The 21,536-nt window shown below is 32.4% G+C and overlaps 2 protein-coding genes across 2 annotated transcripts; both read right to left on the bottom strand.

Annotated features, from left to right (window-relative positions):
• Positions 1–1,532: 1,532 nt before the first annotated feature.
• On the bottom strand, positions 1,533–10,060 carry LOC114258973 (uncharacterized). The gene is made up of 8 exons (XM_028198969.2): positions 9,600–10,060; positions 8,531–8,655; positions 5,374–5,411; positions 4,412–4,522; positions 4,243–4,322; positions 3,511–3,547; positions 3,193–3,234; positions 1,533–2,002 (listed from the first exon to the last, which is right to left on the bottom strand). Exons 1-8 carry the CDS (start codon positions 9,861–9,863, stop codon positions 1,917–1,919), a joined length of 783 nt encoding a protein of 260 aa, XP_028054770.2. The 5' UTR covers positions 9,864–10,060; the 3' UTR covers positions 1,533–1,916.
• Positions 10,061–11,222: 1,162 nt separating this feature from the next.
• LOC114258974 (putative F-box protein At1g32420) lies at positions 11,223–12,751 on the bottom strand. Its single transcript, XM_028198970.2, has one exon. The coding sequence runs from the start codon at positions 12,686–12,688 to the stop codon at positions 11,483–11,485; it is 1,206 nt and encodes a 401-aa protein (XP_028054771.2). The 5' UTR covers positions 12,689–12,751; the 3' UTR covers positions 11,223–11,482.
• Between the last annotated feature and the right edge of the window lie 8,785 nt (positions 12,752–21,536).

Below are 21,536 nucleotides of genomic sequence, written 5' to 3' on the forward strand. Positions count from 1 at the left end.
CTCGAACAGTAATGTAATACTATATTCTAAGGTATAGAACAACAAGCAAACTTAAGTAAAAAAGAATTTTTAAAATCTTATAAAACATGATTTAATAGCGGTGCAGGTCGGTGCGGTTTGAAAGAAAAATAGAAACTGGCAGATTGATAAAAGTGTCACTAGAATTTGTCATTTTTCTTACCAAAAATCGGTGGTTCGATTGGCAAATAATAACGAATTTGCCTTGGCAGTGCGGCTCGGTGCGATTTTGGCGGTTTCAGCGGTATTATGCACACCCCTAAATACAAGACACTTTTATCAAATTTAATGTAATCAATATACTTTTTAATATTTATATATATTTAAAAAACACTTTTTACATACTTCTCCGCATTAAATAATGCCCAGAGACAATTGTTAACATTTGCCAATATAAATTATACTTGTAATTTTAAAATTTTTTAATTACATAATAAATTATCCATTTTATTAAAAATTATAGATCATTAAGTTAATTAATAAATTTTAATGATATCAAAAATATATTTAAATTAACAATTTTAATAATTTTGTTATTGTATGTAAGAGTAATTAGTAATTTTAACTTTTTTTATTAATTTTTGTTAAATAAAATTTGTTTAACTAAAAAATATTTATAATTTTTAAAATAAGAAGGGATGTATTCATAATTCACCCAAAATATTAATAACCTATAACGTACACCCACGGGAGAGAGTCAGTACACATTGGCCTCGTTTGGTGTATCTGTTAAAACAGCTTATAGATTATAACTTAACAGATTATAGATTATGACTTTAATCAAAAGTTGTTAATCTGTTTGGTGTAACTGTTGGATTATAGATTTAAGTTTCTGAGTAGTATTTGTTAAATAAGCTGTGAAATAACTTTTTCAATTAATTTTTATTTTTTGTTTGTCTACATTTCTCATAAAAAATAATAATAATAATCTATAGTCCATTTGGGTCTTTTTCTATTTTTTAAAAAAAAAAAAATAAAAATTTAAGAGTAGAACAAAAAATTAACATGTCCACAGCAAAAACTGATAATCAGAAGTAAGGGGTGAGCAACTTCTCAGAATCAATAAACTGTTAGAATCAGAAACTGTTTGAAATAAGTTTAACCAAACAGTCCAAAATAACTTTTTCAAAATTAAAAGCCATAAATTAACTCTGAAAAGTTGAAGCAAACACCCCCATTATCTATAACTTGATAACAAATTTGATAGAGTTAAAAATTTAAAATTTATTTATTATTAACTAAAAAAATAAAAGTAATTAGTTGAATAGAGATACTCTTACCGTCACAGTTTTTAACTCATCAATATATATTATAAATAATTCACACCACATATGAGGTAAATACAAGAAGGCATATTTTTAATTTTATTTTTTTTCCAACTAGAAAGAATGATACTTGCTCTCACATTGACAAGGGAATAACTAATGAGAATTTTGTAAATGTCAAATTCACCACACCCATGATATCCCTAATAATTTAGCATATCTTAGAAGCTCTATGATTTGAAATTGAAGGAACTGAACAGAACATTGCACTGAAAGCATTCTGAACAATCAATCCCTAATAATTTAGCACCTAATACTCCTATTAATGCTATGACAATCAAGACTTATGATTCATTACATAATATATAGGAATAATATATAAAATTTATAACAATGTTAATCATAGGATATAACACCCTTTATGCTGGAATTCTAAGATTTTAACTGCTTTGGCTGTTTGGTAAACGATGGCGAATCCTCCACATCATTGCTTACATGATTGCTTTCAGATATTCAAGAACAAGCCAAAAAGGTGACCAATGAAAATGTGATATGTGAATGCGTGAGAGGGCAGATAAAAATAATTGACAAGGCCCAATCATGAAATGTGAGAATCGCAGGTGGACTAGAGTCTCAATTAAGCCTGTTTGCCAACCTTGAATTTCTCCTAGAATTGATCTCAGCTGCCCAACTCTTCCCTATTTCAGTTTGAAATTTTCCTGTTAAAAGAGGTAAAACATTACAACGTCCACTACTTGGAAGGCACTGAGGTAAGAATAGAATAAGTCAGCAATTTTTGCTTATAATTGAAGGGCAAACTTCACTTTATCTCCCTGTGATTTGGATCATGTGCGATTTACCTCTCTAACGTTTAGAAATGATCACTTTTCCATCCAAGTTAACTGGCTGTGAGGTCCACACGCCTATGAAGAGAGTAGGTTTTATTTTAAGACGAAAATACCCCTTGCACATCTTCAAATTTGCAAAAGTATGCCATTCTTCTTTCTCATTCTCTCTCTATTATTTCTCTTTCCATTCCTTAACTTCAACCCATTGTACCACACTTCCCTAACCTTGCCTGCCACTGCCACTCTCCCCCCACAACTCCCACCCCACCGCCTCTCTCCTCCCTCACCACTATGTCCCATCTCCCTCTCACTGATTCGCAGCACAACTTCGCTACACAGAGCATAGCCCCTTGATTTGCATGAACGCCACAAGTTCACAAAACACATGCCATTGGTCCAAAGCAAATGCAACAATTCATTTTATAATTCAGATTCCTTCTCCATTAATACCATTGGCCATTTTGTTATTGTATGTGTATGTCTATATATATGTATTTAAGAGTATATATATATTTGTATCTCTTTGCACAGTTATATATATAGACGTATATATTTTTTAATTTTTAATAAGATTAAATTATATACACTTTTTATCCATTACAATTGGTAATGGTGGTTGAATTGAATAGATTGATGGTGGTGATTTTTTATTTTTGTTTTGGTAACACGGTTATTTGTTCATATACATAGTATATATACGTGTATATATATAATGTAATATGTGAAAAATGCTGGGTTTTCTAGTGTTTTGCATCAGTCAAAATTTTTTGAAGTTAAAATTTGTTAGTTGGCAGAAGAAAGAAAATATGTGTGTATATATCAATATATATATATATATATATATATGAGCAGATTTAATTCAAAAGAAAGAAGAGGAAGAAGACGAGTGCATAAAGGTCAATTTGCATGTTCTATTAACAGAAGTTAGCGTGCGTTTTAATCCACAAACCACGTGGGGGTTATGTGGTAATTTCCAAACGATAAGGGGGTAATCTGCACATAGCCCAAATCACAAGGAAATAAAGTGAAGTTTGCCCTTGAAGAAATTATATTTAGTTTACCTGTGGTTGAAAGGAAAAACTCATCCAACACTTTGCCATGCTCTGCCACCTCAGCATAACATGAAATGAGAGAAATCAGATAGTTCATCAACAATATATTCAAATAATCAGTAGTTTAAACTATTTGACATAATGCAGCAAACAAAGCGCGGCTGAATAATAGTACTACTATTAAAAAAAGAAAAGAAAAAAGAACTAGAACCACTTGATCTATTTGAAAGTCTTAGATAAGAAGAATCATTTCAAGCTTTGATCAAACAACTAAATGGTTATATTAGATGTACGTTCATATAACAATTTGTCAAACCAAAAACGTACCCATTTCATATTCCAATGCTTGCAGAATCATTTCAACCTGAAGTAGTATGAAAATTCGTTAGACATCGTGCAAAACCTTCATCGGGAGGAGATCCTAGGATTTGAGTACTCTATTTACATGAACACAAGCGATATTTATACATGCACACACAAGTAGCAATGATCATGAGCAGTCCTAGGCCATAGAAAAGGCTAGAGTCCAATATTGAATAAATCACTTAATTTCAATCTAGTGAAAATTTAGTCTTATGTAAAAAGAAAAATAATTATCTCTTCATACGTTGAAATGCAAATCAAAACCTGCAAATCTCATCCTAATTTGCATTATGAGAAATCTGTCACTGAAACATTCACTTTTCAAATGACCCCACCTTTATTTTTACTTTAAAGTTTCAACTTACACCCACCATTGTTCACGTGGAGAAGGGTTGCTGATTTCAAGTGTCACAAATAGAAAGGTCCTCCTAAACCACATCAATCATCAAAGCAAGCACTTATTTTCATAATGTTTTTTGCACAAACAAAAATAATCGAACTAATAACACTTGGAAAGTAATCAAATATCAATAGAGATTCAACAAAAAGTGAAACGTCACTGATGCAAAATATCATTACAAAAACATTGGGGTTAACATGTACACTAATACCAATGGTGGAGTGTTTCCAAATGCACAAGCCTATTTGTTATGCACAAATATTTGGAATGTCAAATGGATGTTAGTAGCTACTTACTTTGTCAAAATCTTTCACAAGATTAGCCTCAATCGAAGAATTATTTTCATATTCTGCCCATAGTTCTTTGATTTCTTCGGCTGCAAATAACAAACACTGAAGTACAATTAATTTAACACCAAGGAAATAGACATGTAAGCAATCCAATATACTAAGTGTTAAATAATACCCCTCAGCCCTCCACCAAGAACTTCACACATTTCATTTAAAGCTGCCTGCTCTAATCTGCTCTTTACTGCTTTAGGCACACCATCAGATGGCGTTATATCTCCAACGATTGCTACAAAAGTCCAACAAGCGTCTCAAACTCCAAACCCCAAAACCAAAAAAGCACATCTAACTTTTCAACATAAGATAGAGCACAAGTCACTAACAGATGAAATTGGTGCGGTAAACAGTTGACAATCTTTACTACCCTTTCAACAACATAAGCTCACTGTATTAATCTTACATTTTGTGCAGGGGATTAAAAGAAAAAGTGTGTCTGAACTTGGGGGAGAAAATAAGCATATGTTAGAAGTTCACCTATCATACTTGCTGGATTTATAGTAAACAACAAGTAAATAGAAATCTTGTTAAAAGAAAAAGAAAGATAACAACTAGCACTGCACTGGCAGGTCTTTATGGTATCACTCTATCTTAGATTAAAAATAAGCATCATACTTCGAAGTTTGAAAGAATTTAAATCCTTCCAGTGAAACCATTAAAACACTGCATTGCATTTAAGACTCTTGCAGCTTAAGCCAACAATATAGCAGCACATAAAAGACATTGGAACTCTAAAGCTCTCGTGATTTGAAAACTGATGTGCTAGTGTCGATTCTTGAGATTGGGTGATTATCACAAAAGTGAAGCATCATTTCCAAACTGAAGACATGAATGAAAAAAAAAAAAAAAAAAAAAAACCCAGCATCAATAGAAACTTAAGCTTCACTCTTGATTTAACATATGACAGCAAATGTTCAAAAACCTAATCCCTCTAGAACTCTCGAAACAAGCAATAAAATATTGATCTTCATTTTAGAGCTTAGTCTAGCCATCTTCATCTTGATGAATTCTCTCTTTGAAGATGGCAACTTTCAAGATTAGATACCAAGAACATCAGAAAGTAAAATAGATTTAAAGAGATACCTTCTGCAATATCATGCACTATTGCTATCTTGATACACCTGTTTGAATTAAGGCCAACAAATTTAATTAGCTGACTAGGAAAGCACTTCAATAAAGAATAACAGTTGAAAGGTTCTCTTTCTTTCTTTCTTTCTTTAATTTTTTGTTGTTGTTGTTGTTGATAAATATGACAGTTACAAATATCATATACGTGAAAAACTGAGTACTAACATAAATAAGCATAACACAAATGTATGAAAGATTTAATGCTGAAAGGCTGAGAGAAAAATCCAGAAGGGCAGGCGTGGCTGACAAAGCAAATAGGCACTTCAGGAGACCTATGTCAGCTAGAATTAGACACCAGCGTTTTTCCTCACTATCAGCTTAGATTCCAACTTAAGGTGAACAAAAAGCATCTCAGCAAAACTTTCTCCAGATACTAGCTTTGCTAATACAGTGTCATCTATTTTTACATCAACATACCAATGGTTGGAAGTTAATGATTTTATGCACAGTACTTTAAGCACAAAGAATCAGATACCTCAACTTTGTTGTTCAAGGTTACTTCCTATCTTCTTAGTGTCAAAAATCAAAAGGAGACATAAGCATGAGAGCAACACAAGGAATATTGTTCTGGCAGAACCATTCATACAAGCCCAACAGGTATCTTTGTTCTTTTCGGTTTCCGATTTTTTCCCATTTCTTTGGTAGTGGCAAGAGATACACACTCAAGAGAGTAGATGGTAGAAATTCTTTTTTCTACATCGAGGAACTTGATCTACCTAAATTTAATCTATCTAGAAACTTTAACCAACCCATAATTTCAGATCCCCCAAAACTAAGCAGACTACAGGAACACTCTGTTTATTAATTTATTTTTAATCTAGTTTACTTCAGTAATTTGACAATTCTATGCTCCAATTGGTAAAATAGCTATCTAGCTAAGAAACACAAATTCTTCTAATAATGTGCCTTGTCCATGCACATGTCAGACATTGACACTCATCAAACATTTCCTTACACATGTCAAACACACATTCAAATGTGACTAGTTATTTTTTAATATTTTTGACCCAAACATGCTCTGGACACCTGGGTGACACATATTTCCATCTCTTAGACACACATAAAACACATCGCAATTATGAACAAATTAACTTATAAGATACAATGATAAAAGAGAAATAACGTAGTTTTTACCTATTAATACCACATCCTTTAACTTTTAGAAATTAGTGTTATGTTGCATTTCTTTTATTATCTTTGAATGGAATATTCATATATATGACATACAATATATTTTGCATGTGCCCTCCAGATGTCATGTCCTTAAAACTTGCTGTATCGGAATGTCCGCATCGTATCTCATCCATACTTCTTAGCATGCCTAGGAATACATTTACGTAGTTTAATTAAGGTCTACTGGCACAGGGTGAGGCATATAGAATTAACACTGGCCACGATGTATATTTGCGGCAGGTCAGTCAAAGCCCAAATCAGGGTACAATGTCTGGTAAGGGTCTGGCTACACAGCCACAAATCCAAAATGTTGGCAGCCTTAGTATAGAAGGAATATTGCTGCTAATCTACCAATAATCTATTCCATCAACAACCTGTAGAAGGGGTCAATTTGAGCCCATTAAAATTAATTTGGCCCAATCGGAAAGTCCAAGATTGGTAGGCCCGGATTTATAGTCATCAAACAGGACTGGATCGCTCTAAGTCTCGAGAGGGTTCAGATCCACAAACCTAGAGACTCATTCGAGCTCAGACTCGAAAGGGCATTGAGCAAGCCTAGAGATCTGAGACACTCGGGCTTCGAATGGATTCGATCGCAATCTAGAAGTTGCTTCATTGATAAATCCCATAACATTTGCGGACTTAGAGCATTCCGGGATCAACCCACCAAAAACACGAGTGAGGTTAGAGGTTGAACAAAGGGCCTGAATCCCAAGGACGGTGGGTGGAGATGAATTCACTCATTGGTTAATTTAGCCTATACTCGGGTCGAGGTGGCACAACCTTGGGGGGTCCATGAGACTCGACAATATTAGCAGCGAGGGGTCCTCTAGGACTACCCCGACCCTTTGGGATGGTTGGGGAGCATTGGTTCGGTGTGGCTAAGAAGAGGAGTTTGCCGAGGGATTGATCTCATCTTTGAGACTTTTCTCATCCTCGGACAAAATAGTTAGAGAGAATATTCCCCCATGTGCAAGGCACCACTTGAGTTGCCTATAAATAGAGCACTCCCCATAGCCTTAAGGAGGAGGATTGTAGAGAGAGAGAGAGAGAGCCTTTAGAGTTATCATCTTCCTTCCTTAAGAGTGAAAGTGGGATCTATGGGAGCATGCAATGATTATCTATCTCTAGCTTCTTTACCTTCTTCTTCACCCAACCTCTTCCTCCCATCATCTCTTCTCTATGCAAACTTCCATTTGTTGTGGCCATTGAAGAATCTTAACCTCACCACTCATATCTAGGACGTTCGAAGTTCCCGGCAAGCCTTTGAAGATTCCAGTGACTTTTCCGGCAGTCTTCAACTTTTCCGGCGACACTCTTGGACCCTCATGTACACAACCACATTTTGTAATCCCACCTTTTAAAACAGCCAAAGGAAGTTATATTCCTCTTTGAAAGCAAGTTCTCCTGATCCACCAATATCAAAACCTTGATTATGGAACTTCCACAATCACATTCTTACTCAAAATAATAATACAGGAAGATGTTATAACCCATGTGCATGTACTGTTAAACAAAGGGGTCCTTGGGAAGAAAAGTAATGATTTTGATAAAGCTCAAAATTTTGGTGTGGGTTTGATTAAGAAGAGACGTGGATATCATCAGTAAAAAAGAGGGGAGACAGGGGGTGTTTAGTCAGACAAAAGTAGAAAGATATCTTCCCTTTTTTGTACAACATTGATAAGGCTTTTAGGGGTAAAATTAAACATCAATTTGATTAGGCAAATAAATATTTACCTTAACACACAAATAACGATAAAGCATGTTTGTTCACTTTTTTAATACAGACAAACTCACAAGATAAGTTGTCAAAAACATTTTAAAAAAAAATAAATAAATAAAAATAAATTACTTGACATGTAAACCAATATAAATGTTATGGTAACTAGCTAGGAGTATCCAAATAAAGCAAAAGTTCAGATTAATTTACAAGGCTAACCTTTCCCTGTTCACACCAGGAAGGTCACGAGCAATCAAAGCCATCAATGCCATGCGATACATATGATCAGCAATAGACTCAGGACCCTTTATCCCATGATTGATCCATCCCTTCCGCTTTGTGGTCTACAAAATGGGGGAAGAGAGAGATCAAACAATACCATAAAAGAAACAATAAAATCTTCCAAACAACAAATGCTTCATGGAAAAAATCATAGCAGTTTTGGAGGCAGTACATTTAACACAAACAAAGCTCAGCCAAATTTTTTTGTTTGTGCTAAATATTTTTCTCAACATCCCCTAACCAACATTGACTTGATTGTTCAATACAAACACAAAACCAGCCAAAATTCTTTTTTCATCATATCACACATGCTCAATTTTGTGCCTCAAATTTGGCAAGTACTGGAAACCCCCCTCATTAAATCTCTCAATTATCACAACATGGACACTCAAGTGAACAGTGAACACCATACAACACTAGAAGGGTGGCGCACGCACAGTGTGCACTTAATTATAACTATTGATTATTTTTTATATGACAATTTTGAGCAATATAAACTTAAGAGAAATAAATTCGATGGAACCATGATTTTGTCATCAAAGGGCTCAAAAGGTGAATAATGTTTTTTAACCATATACATAAGCACATGTATGTACAATATATGATATATAAATTAATAATGAGCAGCGAACTGATTAGGATTATGCATGGAATGCAATTTTTTTTTTTGAAAATGATTAAGTGGTTAATCTTTGAAATTAAAAATTGGGGGTGTTTCCATATTACCTATTAATTAATTTTTTATATGATAATTTTGAGCAATATAAACTTAAAAGAATTACAATTAATCAAGAACAATGAGCAATGAACTAACAATGAACTAAGAACAATATAAACTTAAAAGTGGTTTTTTTTTTTTTTTTTGTGGGGAAAATAAAATTTTTCTAAAGCTATTTAAAAAAAAAAAAAAAAACTAATTCTCAATCATAGATCAAGTATCCAAAGCCATCATGAAAACACACTCAATACAATCAAAACAATTTTCCATATTTTATATAAACAGTACCTTAAGGCTATGGCACAATGTGAGGAAATCGATGGCCAAGGAAGAGGACGAAGCTTGTGTATCAGAACCAGATTCAAAGCCATCTACGCTCGAGACAGGCGAGAAGTTTCCAGTGGCAGAAACTGAGACGAGCCTGCGAGTCAGAGGGTCGTTGAAGAAGGCAAGGTTAAGCGAGGTTCGATGAAATCGGTCAGGGACACAACGGTTCAGTGAGAGGGAACACTGAGACGATGAAGAGAGAGAAGAGGGCTTCGCTGCTGCCATTGCTGTACAATCATCTTCTAAGACTGATTTTTAAGAGAAACAAAAATGCTAGATAACCAAAATTTTTATCAAATTGCTCATCTGGTTGCAGGGATGGGGTATTCAGATTTCAAGTAGTCGGAGTGGAGTATTCAGATTTCAAGTTGATAGTTACATAACAGTTGCGTTTTGAATGACGCAAGGATTCTAAATAATTTATCAATTTTTTTATTAAATTTTTATATGGACAGCCTGAGTTTGTGTAGGTTTGATAAAAAATTTAATAAATTATTTAAAATTTATAATATTTTTTTAATTTATTTTGTGTAAAGGTATGTTTTTCTCTTTTTTGTGGAAGTATTTTTTCTTTATCTATTTTTGCGTTCTATGAAAGTTGTTCATTACTTTTTGACATCTTATCTTAATCTATTTGGATTCTCACTTTTATGGAATTTGTCATCTCCTTTTAAGATCTTATGATACTATTGATTTTACAATGAATATCTTTTTCTCAATTTCAAAAAAAAAAAAAAGGATAAACACAAAAAATTATTTTTGACAAATCCATCACATATTACTATTAACAAAATATTTTTAGTGACTAATTTAATATTATAAATTTTAAAATAATATAATTTTAGATTTGAATTTTTTTAATAAAATTAATATTTTTAAAATAATCTTATTAAGATTTATCAAATAAGATTCAAGTTGATTATAAATTTTTTTTAAAAAATACTATTAAAATTAACGTAAATCGTAATATTTTTTTCTTTGCTTGATTGTAACATTTCGCTTTATCATATAACAAAATATTATTGGCTACCAAAATAACACTTTGCTGTCTTCTTGAAATAGAAGATCAGTAACCAAAAAAAACAAAACAAAAACAAAAACAAAATAAGAACGGAACCCAAAACAGAGATCCAAATAACATACCAGAACTACCACCTATAAAATTCAGCGAATGACTTAAAGCAAAACAACACCAAGATCCAATCATTGAATCTCCTGAGGACATGAAAAACTACTGAAACTAGTACCTCGGCTCTAAAAACTCAATCAATAACCAAGCAGGGTGATTAGTCTTCGACAAAAAAAAAAAAAAACACCTCTGCTAACAATGTACTTGATTAACTCAATCAACTCTTCCCAATTTGAATTTGGTTGAGCGCTATTGAATACAAATTTATTTCAAATATCCAAAGTTGATTCACCGAATAGACGAGTTTGATAACAAAATCCAACTCTAGAGGTCTCCATTGCAGAGTCACTCACTCTTGTTGGGAACACACTTCTTGGACTTTAGATAGTTGCACTTTACACAAAAGTCACTTAAAAGTAAAGGAACATAAATAAAGCCCCATTGACATCATAACATACAACCAGAAAACTCGATGATTTTTTCCATTAAAATGCTCTGTTCCTTGATGTATCTTTTTGTAGAATTACATGTACTCTCATTTTTTATTATAAAATGGTTCATTTACAACCAAATCTTATTGTCGCTACCATAAAACTTCTAAATATGCCTTTAAATGAAAATAAACCTTTAAAATAACAAAGAGGCTGAAATGCTAAATTGTAGAAAAATTACCTAACCATGTTTTTTTATTTTATTTTTGACTAGATACACTGCATCACTTGAACCGGAACAAGCATTCCACTTGTTTGGCGAAAGAGATTTGAGATGTTGTGTCGACAAATGAGTTGGGTAGACCCGGTAGATGACTAATAAAACAAATCTTCCTCAAACTTTTGCCTTGCAACTCGTAGTAAAATAATTCTAAGAATTCCTTCCTTTGTACTCGTCCCTCCGGTAGATGTAAAATTTCATCACTCTCTCTCCGCCAATGTAGTAAAATCTCATCACCTCTATGAATTGAACCAACAGGAATCAACATTCGCCAAGGACCATGAGTCTTGTAAATATGTGGAATGAGCAAACTCTCCGTCTTCCAATTTACCCCCAAACTTTCATCTAACATCCAAATCTTGTCAAGTTTGGTATTTATCAATGCCAAACAATCTCTGACTTGTATGAGCTTTATTGAAAAATTTGCATCATCTGGATGACAAATATATCTGAACTTCTCTTGTTCAACATCGAAAGCCAAAATCTTACCCTGACTCGTCCCCCAGCAATATATAGTTCCATTAACACAACACACTCTTGACATATAAAAATTGCTCAACTGACTTGCGAGACAATCATCAGAATCAGAATCAATATCTCTCCACATGCTTCCAGTGCCGAGACCCAGAGTCAAAATCTTACACTGCGATGCTCCAGTTTCCTTGTCTCCGTTAAGTCCTTTTCTATATTTTTGACATATGTTGACTACTTTGTATTCATTACTATTGGGAGCAAACCCTAAAAAGCAATAACTAAAAAAAGTCCATTTGGTGTAATTGGAAACTAGTTCGCAAGGTACAGGTGGAAGGGTTAAGATCTCTCTTGTGCTAGGGTTCCACACATTGTTGCCGTAACAGACTAAGCCATTAACGAACTGTATGAGACTGAAATTATCGGCGAAGGGCAGTGTTTGAACCGGACAAGGCGGTTCTATTCCCTGTGGGTTTATTGAAAAAAAGTGAGTGACATGCTCACCATCAGGACCATAAGGATAAGGCTGTGCAAGCATAAGGATTGTGATACCGCCTTGTCGAGTATGGGATCGACCACGGTGGGAGTTGATGAACAGTGGGCTGTCCACGATGGAGCACCATAGCTTTGAAACGCACCTGAATCTGAGTAAGGATTTCGCAGGAAGTTCTTTCAGTACTTGGAAGATAATATCTTGAGGGATTGAATTCTTTGTTTCTTCTGTACTCTCCTCCATCATCTTCTTCTTCTTCTTCTTCTTCTTCTTCTTTGAATCTTTGGAGTTTAGAGTTTTTTTTGTTTTTTTTGTTTTTTGGATTGGGAAATAGTAGTATATATACTGCTAGGGTTTGTATGAGAAAAGCCTAGCGGCATGGTTTCATTTTTTTTAAGGTTTTATTACACTTTTTATCTCTAAACTATTCTTAAAATATTTAATTTAAACATAGCCTCTGTTTGGAAAGTGGGTTGACTTTTTGACTTTTTGATTTTTTTGACTATTTTAGCCTGGGCTTAAAAGCTTAATTTGGGAAGGGCTTTTTAGCTTTTTTGGATTTTTTTGTGAGAGAAGAATGTAATGATTATGGATTGGATGTGATGTTTTGTTTGTTATGACTAAAATAGCCTATTTTGTTTTTTGTGACTAAAATAGCCAAAAAAGCCTGCAAACCCACTTGCCAAACACAGGCATATTTAGTTATTAAAAAAATTATAAAAATAAAATATATACCCATAAGTATTATAAATTAAGATAAATTATAAGCATACCTCCTGAGATTTACTTAAATTACAAATTATTCTCTGTGATTTTAGAAATTACATTATGCCTACAAAATTTCTAATTTCATAACAAATAGATCATTTATTAATAATCATAAAGTTAATTAATAATTTTTAATAATGTTAAAATTTTATTTTAATTAATAATTCAGATAATTTTATTATTATATAGGTGAACAGTTAGAAATTTCACTTTTTCAATTAATTCTCTTAAATAAAAAATTCTAACAGAGAGGTATTTGTAATTTTTCAAACCACATGAGCAATTTGTATTTTAAGCAAATTTCAGAGAGTGTATTTGTAATTTATCTTATAAATTAGTAAAAGACCCTATTTAGTTAAAATTTTATTTTAAAAAAATTTAAATTTGTATTATGTCTTTGAAAAGTGCATGTCAATTTTTTTGATGAATTTTCTTTAAAGGTAAGGATAATTACCTATAATATTTTCTTACTTATATTTTATAATAGCTACTTGCTTAGCTTTATTTATTATTATATACTGAATTTTGTTTATAATTTTAAATTGATTATTTTTAATTTTTTAATTAAATTCTTTTTATAAGTTAATTAATGTATTATTTTGTTCTATTATAATTTGTAGTGAAAGATTATTATTTAAATTATTTAATTCTACTTGTTCAGTAAATCTTAATACTCGCATAATTTTATTGGCAAGATTGAGAAACCGAACTCTAATATTAATTCAAATACACAAAAAAAAAAAAAAAACTTTTTAAAGACAAAAGAGAAATTTAAGATCTATCTAAAATAAAATCTTAACTTAATAGGGATTTTTATTAATTTATAATACTTATGGACATATATTTTATTTTTATAATCTTTTCAAGGACTAAATAAATTTTGAATTAAATGCTTAAGGGACTTAATAGATTCAATCGATAGTTTATGGACTAAATAGATTTTAATTTAAGTACTTTAGGGACTAAGTAGACTAAATCGATAGTTTAATGACTAAATAGATAATTCGAGGATAGTTTAGAAGTATAAAGTGTAATTAACCTTTTTTAAATTATTATTATTATTTCATCTACTAGGAAAGCTCATTCTAGTATCTGTGGGATAAATATTTTACCTTATTGGCATGTTTGATTGGAAGGATTAAAGCATAGGATTGGGATTATTAATCCGTGGGCCCAATCATCCTATGTTTGTTTTGACATTTTAGTTTAGGATTATTAATCCAATGGATAATTAATCCAACAAATTTGTAGGATTATTAGTAATGGGGTAGGGGTGGGATAACTAATACCACACTAATTTAATAAGATTATTAATACCTCACTATTAGTGTTGTGAATCAAACATGGCCTATCAGTAATATTACATATCGAGAATTTTTTGGAAGGAAAATAATTTGCAAACAAAACTCTTAGGCTCCTTTGGTCAGAAAGAAAATTGGGTAGAATGTGAATGTGAATGTGAATGTGAAAGGAAAAAAAATAAAATAAAATTGGCAAGTATATAAAGATTTTGTAAGAAAAAGATAGGAAAATTTAAAATTTTAATTATAAATAACTTACACATTCAATTTTTATTATATTTTTTTTGTAAGAAATTGAAATTAGTTACAATGCTAGTATAAATTGTAAAAGAAAATTACGGCTACATTTGGTTTAGTTTTTGAAATGAGATTTGAGTTGTGAGTTGTGTTTTGAAAGATAAGTTTTTGAAATGAGTTTTGAAAAGAGAAAATTTGATTGATTATGAGTTTTGAAAAGAGTTTTGAGTCATATTTTGAAATTGTTTTGGGTTTATTTTTTTTAAATATTTAAAATTTTTCTTAATTTCATTTTTTAGGGTAAATATTTTTTATTGTAAATAATTAATTAATTATTTTTAATGTGTATTGTATTTACTACATTTGTTTTTCATTTCTTTATAATTTTTGTACTGGTTAAGTATAATTTTGATTGGCTAATACATATCTAAAACATAACAAATTATTTTGCCAATACTTAAAACCAACTTAAAATTCTACATCGGTTTATCGAATGCAAATCCACGTGGTTATTGTGATGCCCGGGTACATAACCCATCTTATTCTCTTTTAATCGTGTTTATCTTTCTTGTGTTGGGGATGTCTAGAGCTAATCTAAGGTCTTGTCAGCTGTTTAGATCCATCGCTTTTGAAACTTTTCGATTATACACCTCCAATTTTGTTCCAGAGTTGGATTTTTCTTGTGTCGGTAGTGTAGTTGGAGCAAGGGTAGTTGTGAGTTGGTTGAGCTTGCAAAAAGTCTAGTGGGGTAACAGAACTGCACGTGCGGGAGGGGCGCCGCACGTGTGGGGAAGTGTGCCGCACATTCGGTGAAGGGGTGCTTTCTGGGCGTTGCTTCTATTCTAATTGCATGAGCGGAGGGCACGCGCGGGAGGCGTATCGCACGTGCGGCATAGGTACGCTTCGCATTTGTTTCTCATTTTTGGAGTCCGAAAATTTTTCCCTTTTCTTCTCCTTGGGCTAAGTGTATCTCATTTTCCTTTCATCTCCCTATCTCTAAAAACACATTTCCTCTCCATTCTCTCTACAAACTTCCACCCACAACCATAAACTCTTGATTTCTTTCAATCCATTCAAGATTTGACCTAACCTCCTCATTAATTTTGGAGAGCTCATCAATGGCTGCATTTTGTGCGATAGAGATCGGATTTCAGCATCATCAATTTTAGGGCTTTCTCACATTTTTTTTCTCTAAAACTTGAGGTAGAGAGTTTCTTTGAGTTATATATATGATTTTAGCATGTCTTAGCTTTTCTTGATGAAATCCTTGAGTTTTGAGTTAGGTTTTTGAATTTTTTTTTCTCTTAAAAGTAGAAATTTCTCATCCCTCATGAAATTGGTTTAATTTATGAAATGTATGACTATTTAAAGTTCATGGATAAAAACACCCCTTAAGAACAAATGAAATCCTGTTGGGTGAAAACCCTAGAATTTAAAATTTGGGGAAAGTTGAAATTGTTGAGAGAAAACTCATGGGATCATGAGATTTTTGTTGAAAAAGATGAGAAAAATTATGCGTGATTACATTGTTGAAACATCCATTTAAGGGATAAAATTTTGTTGAGGAATTGCCATGGATAGTATGGTTGAAATACTTGGAATTATGGAAAAATTGAAGATTTGTAAAGTATGGTGATTATGGATTGGGTCTTGTGTCCCATGGTTACGATTATTTTATTTATTTTATTTGAAAAACATTGAAATGCTGAGGAGTGTATTGTGGTATGGTAAAGTCTTGAGGAATATGAAAATTGTAAAATAGCATTTATACATTTGCATAGCTCAGTGAATTGATTATTGTTGCTATATTTTGGAAATTGAATGATTGTTGTTAAAACAATTATAAATCTTGAAGATATTTTGAGGTAAATACATTGGTAAATCTGAATAGGGGGTGTAGATTGGTATTGTTTAAGTTGGCATGAGTGTCCAGGGTAAAAGGTCGAAAACATATGTGAAGGAGATACTATGTGCCTTCTGATTAGGAGCCAGTAAAGTGGGGATTGGTAGTGTTTGATATGCCTACTTACAGATACCAACCTAGAGATTACCTGAGTTGTATTTGCCGCCCTGTTTGTACATTTTGAATTGAAATAAGATGATGACTTTTGATATTAACATTGACATAAGGTTTCTCAATAAAAAGAGTAAGTCATGGATTTTAAAGCATGGCATCGCATAACATTCATACTGTGAGATTACTTACACATATATACTTTGTTAAGAATTTTTAACTAAGTTTTGTGGTTACCCTGTTGGAATGGTTATAAAATTCTGGATAAAACCAGAATTTTTTCCTAAGTTCGGTCTATTTTTTAGGTGGGCCCCGAGTGTCGATTTACTCGGGTCAAAGTGGTAACGCGTTCTATGCCGCGTTGTGATTCACGTGGTATATTTGGTTGCTCAAAACCATTACCGAGTGAATGGGAAATTGAAGCCAAAGTGTGCTCCATAGAAATGGAGTTTTGGTGGAAATTCCTTAAGGTTGTAAATTGGCTTGTCCCACATTGATTTGGTGGGAGGTTTTGAAAGGGTTTATAAGGCTTAGGGTGAGATACTTGGGGTGTGCCCCAAGGGGTACCCAAGTGTTTTAGAGGGAGAGGTTATGGGCAAAATGGGCTAGATCCATTGGACCCAAAAATCACCACACGCGCGCGCCCGCCGTCGCCGTCCGTCCGGTCGGGCGGGCTGTGGTTGGGCTTCTAATCTTTTTGGGCCAAAAACATTTGAATTTAATTTTATTTTTTATTAAAATAAAATCCAGAATTCAAATTAAATTAGTTTGGATTTTTTGTTCATCCAAACAGGGCCAACAGAAATAAACTGTTTTGGAATTAATGCACACCCAAACAGGGCCCTTCCCGTTTTACTATCTGTTTGAATTAATTCAAATCTGTTTGAATCCAAAACCCAACAGGTATGATACCTGTTCAATTCAAAACCAAGAGCTACATACCTGTTTATTTCAAATCCAAGAGCCACCTTCACATCTATAAATATGACCACCCTCATTTGATGTTTTGCATTCAGAAATTTCGTATTTCACTTCTGTTATCTATATTCTTCATCTTGCTGCATTTTATTTCCAAAACAAAGAGTGTAAACACTTAGTGTGTTCGTAAGGCAAACAGTTAGTAGTGCTGCTATTGTTTGTGGTAGATCATTTCATCCTGGGAGATAGACGTCCGAATTCTGAAAGCACCGTGGAGAGGACGAATCTGTCTTAAGGACACAGTGTTAAACACTGGACTTGATCAGAAAAATAATTCGAAGAAATTAAATCAAGTAAGTTATTTAATTACTTTCAGTGTTGTTTTTATTTGTTTATTTATTCAGATTTTAATTTTGTTTTTGTAACAAAATAAAATCTGTTTTGTTTTTTATTTATTTATTTTTATTTCGAGTTTGATTTTAGTAATCAAACATATTCTCTCCTTTTCTCTATTTCTTTTATTCTTGTTGTTGTTTTGTACACAACAGAATTAAATCCTTTTAAATACAGTGAAGATTGTCCAACAACCCCTAGTGGATTGTGCAGGAAAGGACGTGGCGATCCCGCCTAATTAAAGGTGTGAGATGTGTTTTGAGAGCATGAAGCTTTCTTTTCTTTTGTTGATTATTTTAACAAGCCAATGGCTACAGTTATATGGGTTGGATAACCACCTTTTGTATAATCGTACTTAAACCTTGAAACTTGTAATCCTGAGACATTCTTTTTGTTTGGTTTGTTGTTATATTCCTTTATCTTAATTGTCTCACATGCTATGAATTCAACTTTGTTAAGACTGAATATGTATTGTATGTGGATTTCTTTTGTAAACTTCTAACATGAATGAAATGCAAATATAGAGATTTGGCTTCTTGAATTGAGATTGTGAGGATTAAATGAAATAATTGGATGTACTCCTTTATTATATTTTTGGAGCATTATAGTTATGACCATTTAGACATTGGTCAAAGTAACGATCGTAATTCGCTTTCATTTGTGCCATCCACTTTTGCATGGGCTTAGCCCCACAAGCACAAAATATATATTTTTTAAATATTTAAAATATTTGATTATTTTTATTTTAAAGATATTTTTAAATATTTTAATTTTTTTTAAATTTTAAATTTTTTTTTGTATTGCCCATATATATCTAAATTATAACAAATTATTTGGCCAATACTTAAAAAAATATTTTTTTTTTCAAAAATAAAAATAAAAATAATATTTTTTCAAAGAAATAATAAATAAAAATAATTTTAAAGAAAAAAATTATAAAAAAAATCTGTTAAATTTTTTTTATAAAAGAAATAGAGTTTTGAAAATTTGTTTGGTTATGATTTTTTGAAAGGAGTTTGAAAATTTTCTTTGATTATGAGTTTTAAAATTTTCTGATCCAGATCATGATTCCAAAAGCAAATAAAAACGTTACCTGGTTTTTTTTATTTTTATTTTTTTTTTCTTCTTACTTTTTACCACTTTCAAGTTAAACAAACTCATAAATTCCCTCTTTGGATTATTGATTCGTTGATGGCTAATCTCCTCTTTTCCTCCCTTTCTACCTATTTCATTCTAAACAAACTAAGCCTTGTACAAAAAAATTTACAAGAATTAGGGGTGGACAAACCTTAGGCCAAGGCTTGCATTATATAGTATGAAGATATATGTCATTCCAAATTCCTTTTGTCCTGATTGAGCCTAATCTAACTATTCCAAGTCCAGTCCTAAATTTAGAACATTAACAAACCTAATGGTAAAATGGATATGATCTTTTAACAAATATTTTAATATAAGTCTTAGAAAGAAGGGAAATTCTATGATACATACCGTCTAAAGTGTGTACTATATGCACTTTTAGTTACGATCTTTTTGTTCTTCGTTATGACATACTATATTGTTAGTTATGACACATAATGATATTAATTATGACATTATTTGATTTTGATGTAAGAGTTGTTTAGTTATATCTCATGTGATGTTTGGTTATAACTCAATTTTTTTTAATTATGACTTTCATAGTATTAAATTTTGCTATTTGTAATGATCAAATTCACAAATGACACAACTTTTCCTAGAAAGAATTACATATATATTTTGTATTTTATAATTTTTCTACTTTATTTTATAAGTAAAATAATATTAAATTATAATTAATATTTTATAAATGATCAGGCCAAGCCAGAATGGGCTAAAACTCCTTATCTCAAGTTCAACCTGAATATTAAATGGACGCAAAATCTTAGTCTAGCTTGATCTTAAGGGCTACTTTTTTCAAGCCCTAAAAATCGAGCCGAGTTATGTGAGTTGGGCAGAGCATCGGGCCCATAATTCTCCCTTTAGAATGATGTGATAATGACGTTTTAAAAGAGAGAACTTATGGGCCGATCAGTGACCAAATTTATTTACTATGAGACTTACTTATTTTTTCACCTATTGATAATCTCAAAAAATGTTGGAGCAAAATAAGCATTTTGGACTTACAATCATTTAAGTCCATAACATAGATAGAGCTGGCTTATAATTTAGGGCTGGTTTGACATCATCTATAAAAGTTAAAAAGCTAAAAAGTCACTAAAAAAGGAAAAAAAGTTTATACTATTCACCTTATTTTGGCGGGAAATCTTTTGGGTCAACAAAAAAAGAAAAAAGAAAACAGTGTAGCCACAAATTCCCATAAATGAAAACAGTGCAGCCACAAATTCCCATAAAAAAAAGAAAACGTGGCACAATGTTAGCCACAAATTCCCATAATTTTTTTTTTTGAGATGCATGGAAAGTTAGTGCAGTGTTGCTGACTATGTCAGGAAGGGGAATCCAGTAATTTTGATATTTGCTACAATATTTTATTACATATTTTTTCATAAAAAGTCAAAAAATTTTCCCAAACATACATTTTTAAAAGTTATAAGTCATTTTATTAGGTGCTTTAATTCAACAATCCTATTATATCCACACAAAAGGCCCTCCTCGAATACCGCCCAACTTACATGGACATGAGGACCAAATTTGTGAACCAGATGATGTGTTGTGCGCGAGATACACGCACAACAAACTAGTCCCTCTCTCTTTTATTTCAAAAATGTTAAAAATCCCAAAAGTTTTACCAAATTTTCTATTAAATGTCTCACATGGGTATAATACCCACACCATGTAGGTCCATGTGGATCCCACACCATTTGGTAGAAAATTTAGTAAAACTTTTGAAATCTCTAACATTACTCCTTTTCTTTTTCTGAAAAATAGCTTTGTCTTCTCTTGCACTCTCTCTCTTTATTGTCTCTTTCTCTATTTCATCTCTTCACAGTAGACTGCCATTGACAACCACAACCCACAACATTGTGAATGTCGACCATCACCGACCAACATACCAATGCAAATGCTGACCACCATCGAGTTCTCAAATTTTTAATCAAAACTATCTCATAAACTGTAACGATCCAGAAATTGTCCCTCCGCTCGAGCAGGGGAGTTGACGCTTGAGCGGACTTGTGAGGCTTCCAGTACTTTTGTAGTCTGTCAGAGATTCTGAGAGTTGTGAATTTCTGCTCGAACATAGAAGTGGTCGCTCGAGCGGACGACTTTGTTGGTCTGTGCGCTCGAGCGCAAGATTGGGTGCTCGAGCGCTCTGTCTGGTTGAGTTTGAATTTTTGGGACTAGTGGGATAGCTCTTGACATTTTTATTGTCCTCCTTGTTTTATTTTGGGACATTGATCGAAGTGGTAACATAATGGTAAAGTAAGAGTGAACCAATAATTTAATTCGGATAATTTTTCCTACGAACAACCGTCACTCTTTTGCCCTT

The sequence above is a fragment of the Camellia sinensis genome, chromosome 10 (genome assembly GCF_055761805.1).
Source record: "Camellia sinensis isolate YWXY chromosome 10, ASM5576180v1, whole genome shotgun sequence".
NCBI lineage: Eukaryota > Viridiplantae > Streptophyta > Magnoliopsida > Ericales > Theaceae > Camellia > Camellia sinensis.

Coding starts and splice junctions, on each gene's coding strand:
- LOC114258973 (XM_028198969.2), bottom strand. CDS start 9,863: ATGGCAGCAGCGAAGCCCTCTTCTCTCTCTTCATCGTCTCAGTGTTCC. Junction 4,323..4,411: donor TCTTGGTGGAGGGCTGAGGG/GTATTATTTAAC, acceptor TGTTATTTGCAG/CCGAAGAAATCAAAGAACTA. Junction 3,235..3,510: donor AGCATTGGAATATGAAATGG/GTACGTTTTTGG, acceptor CTGAGGTGGCAG/AGCATGGCAAAGTGTTGGAT.
- LOC114258974 (XM_028198970.2), bottom strand. CDS start 12,688: ATGATGGAGGAGAGTACAGAAGAAACAAAGAATTCAATCCCTCAAGAT.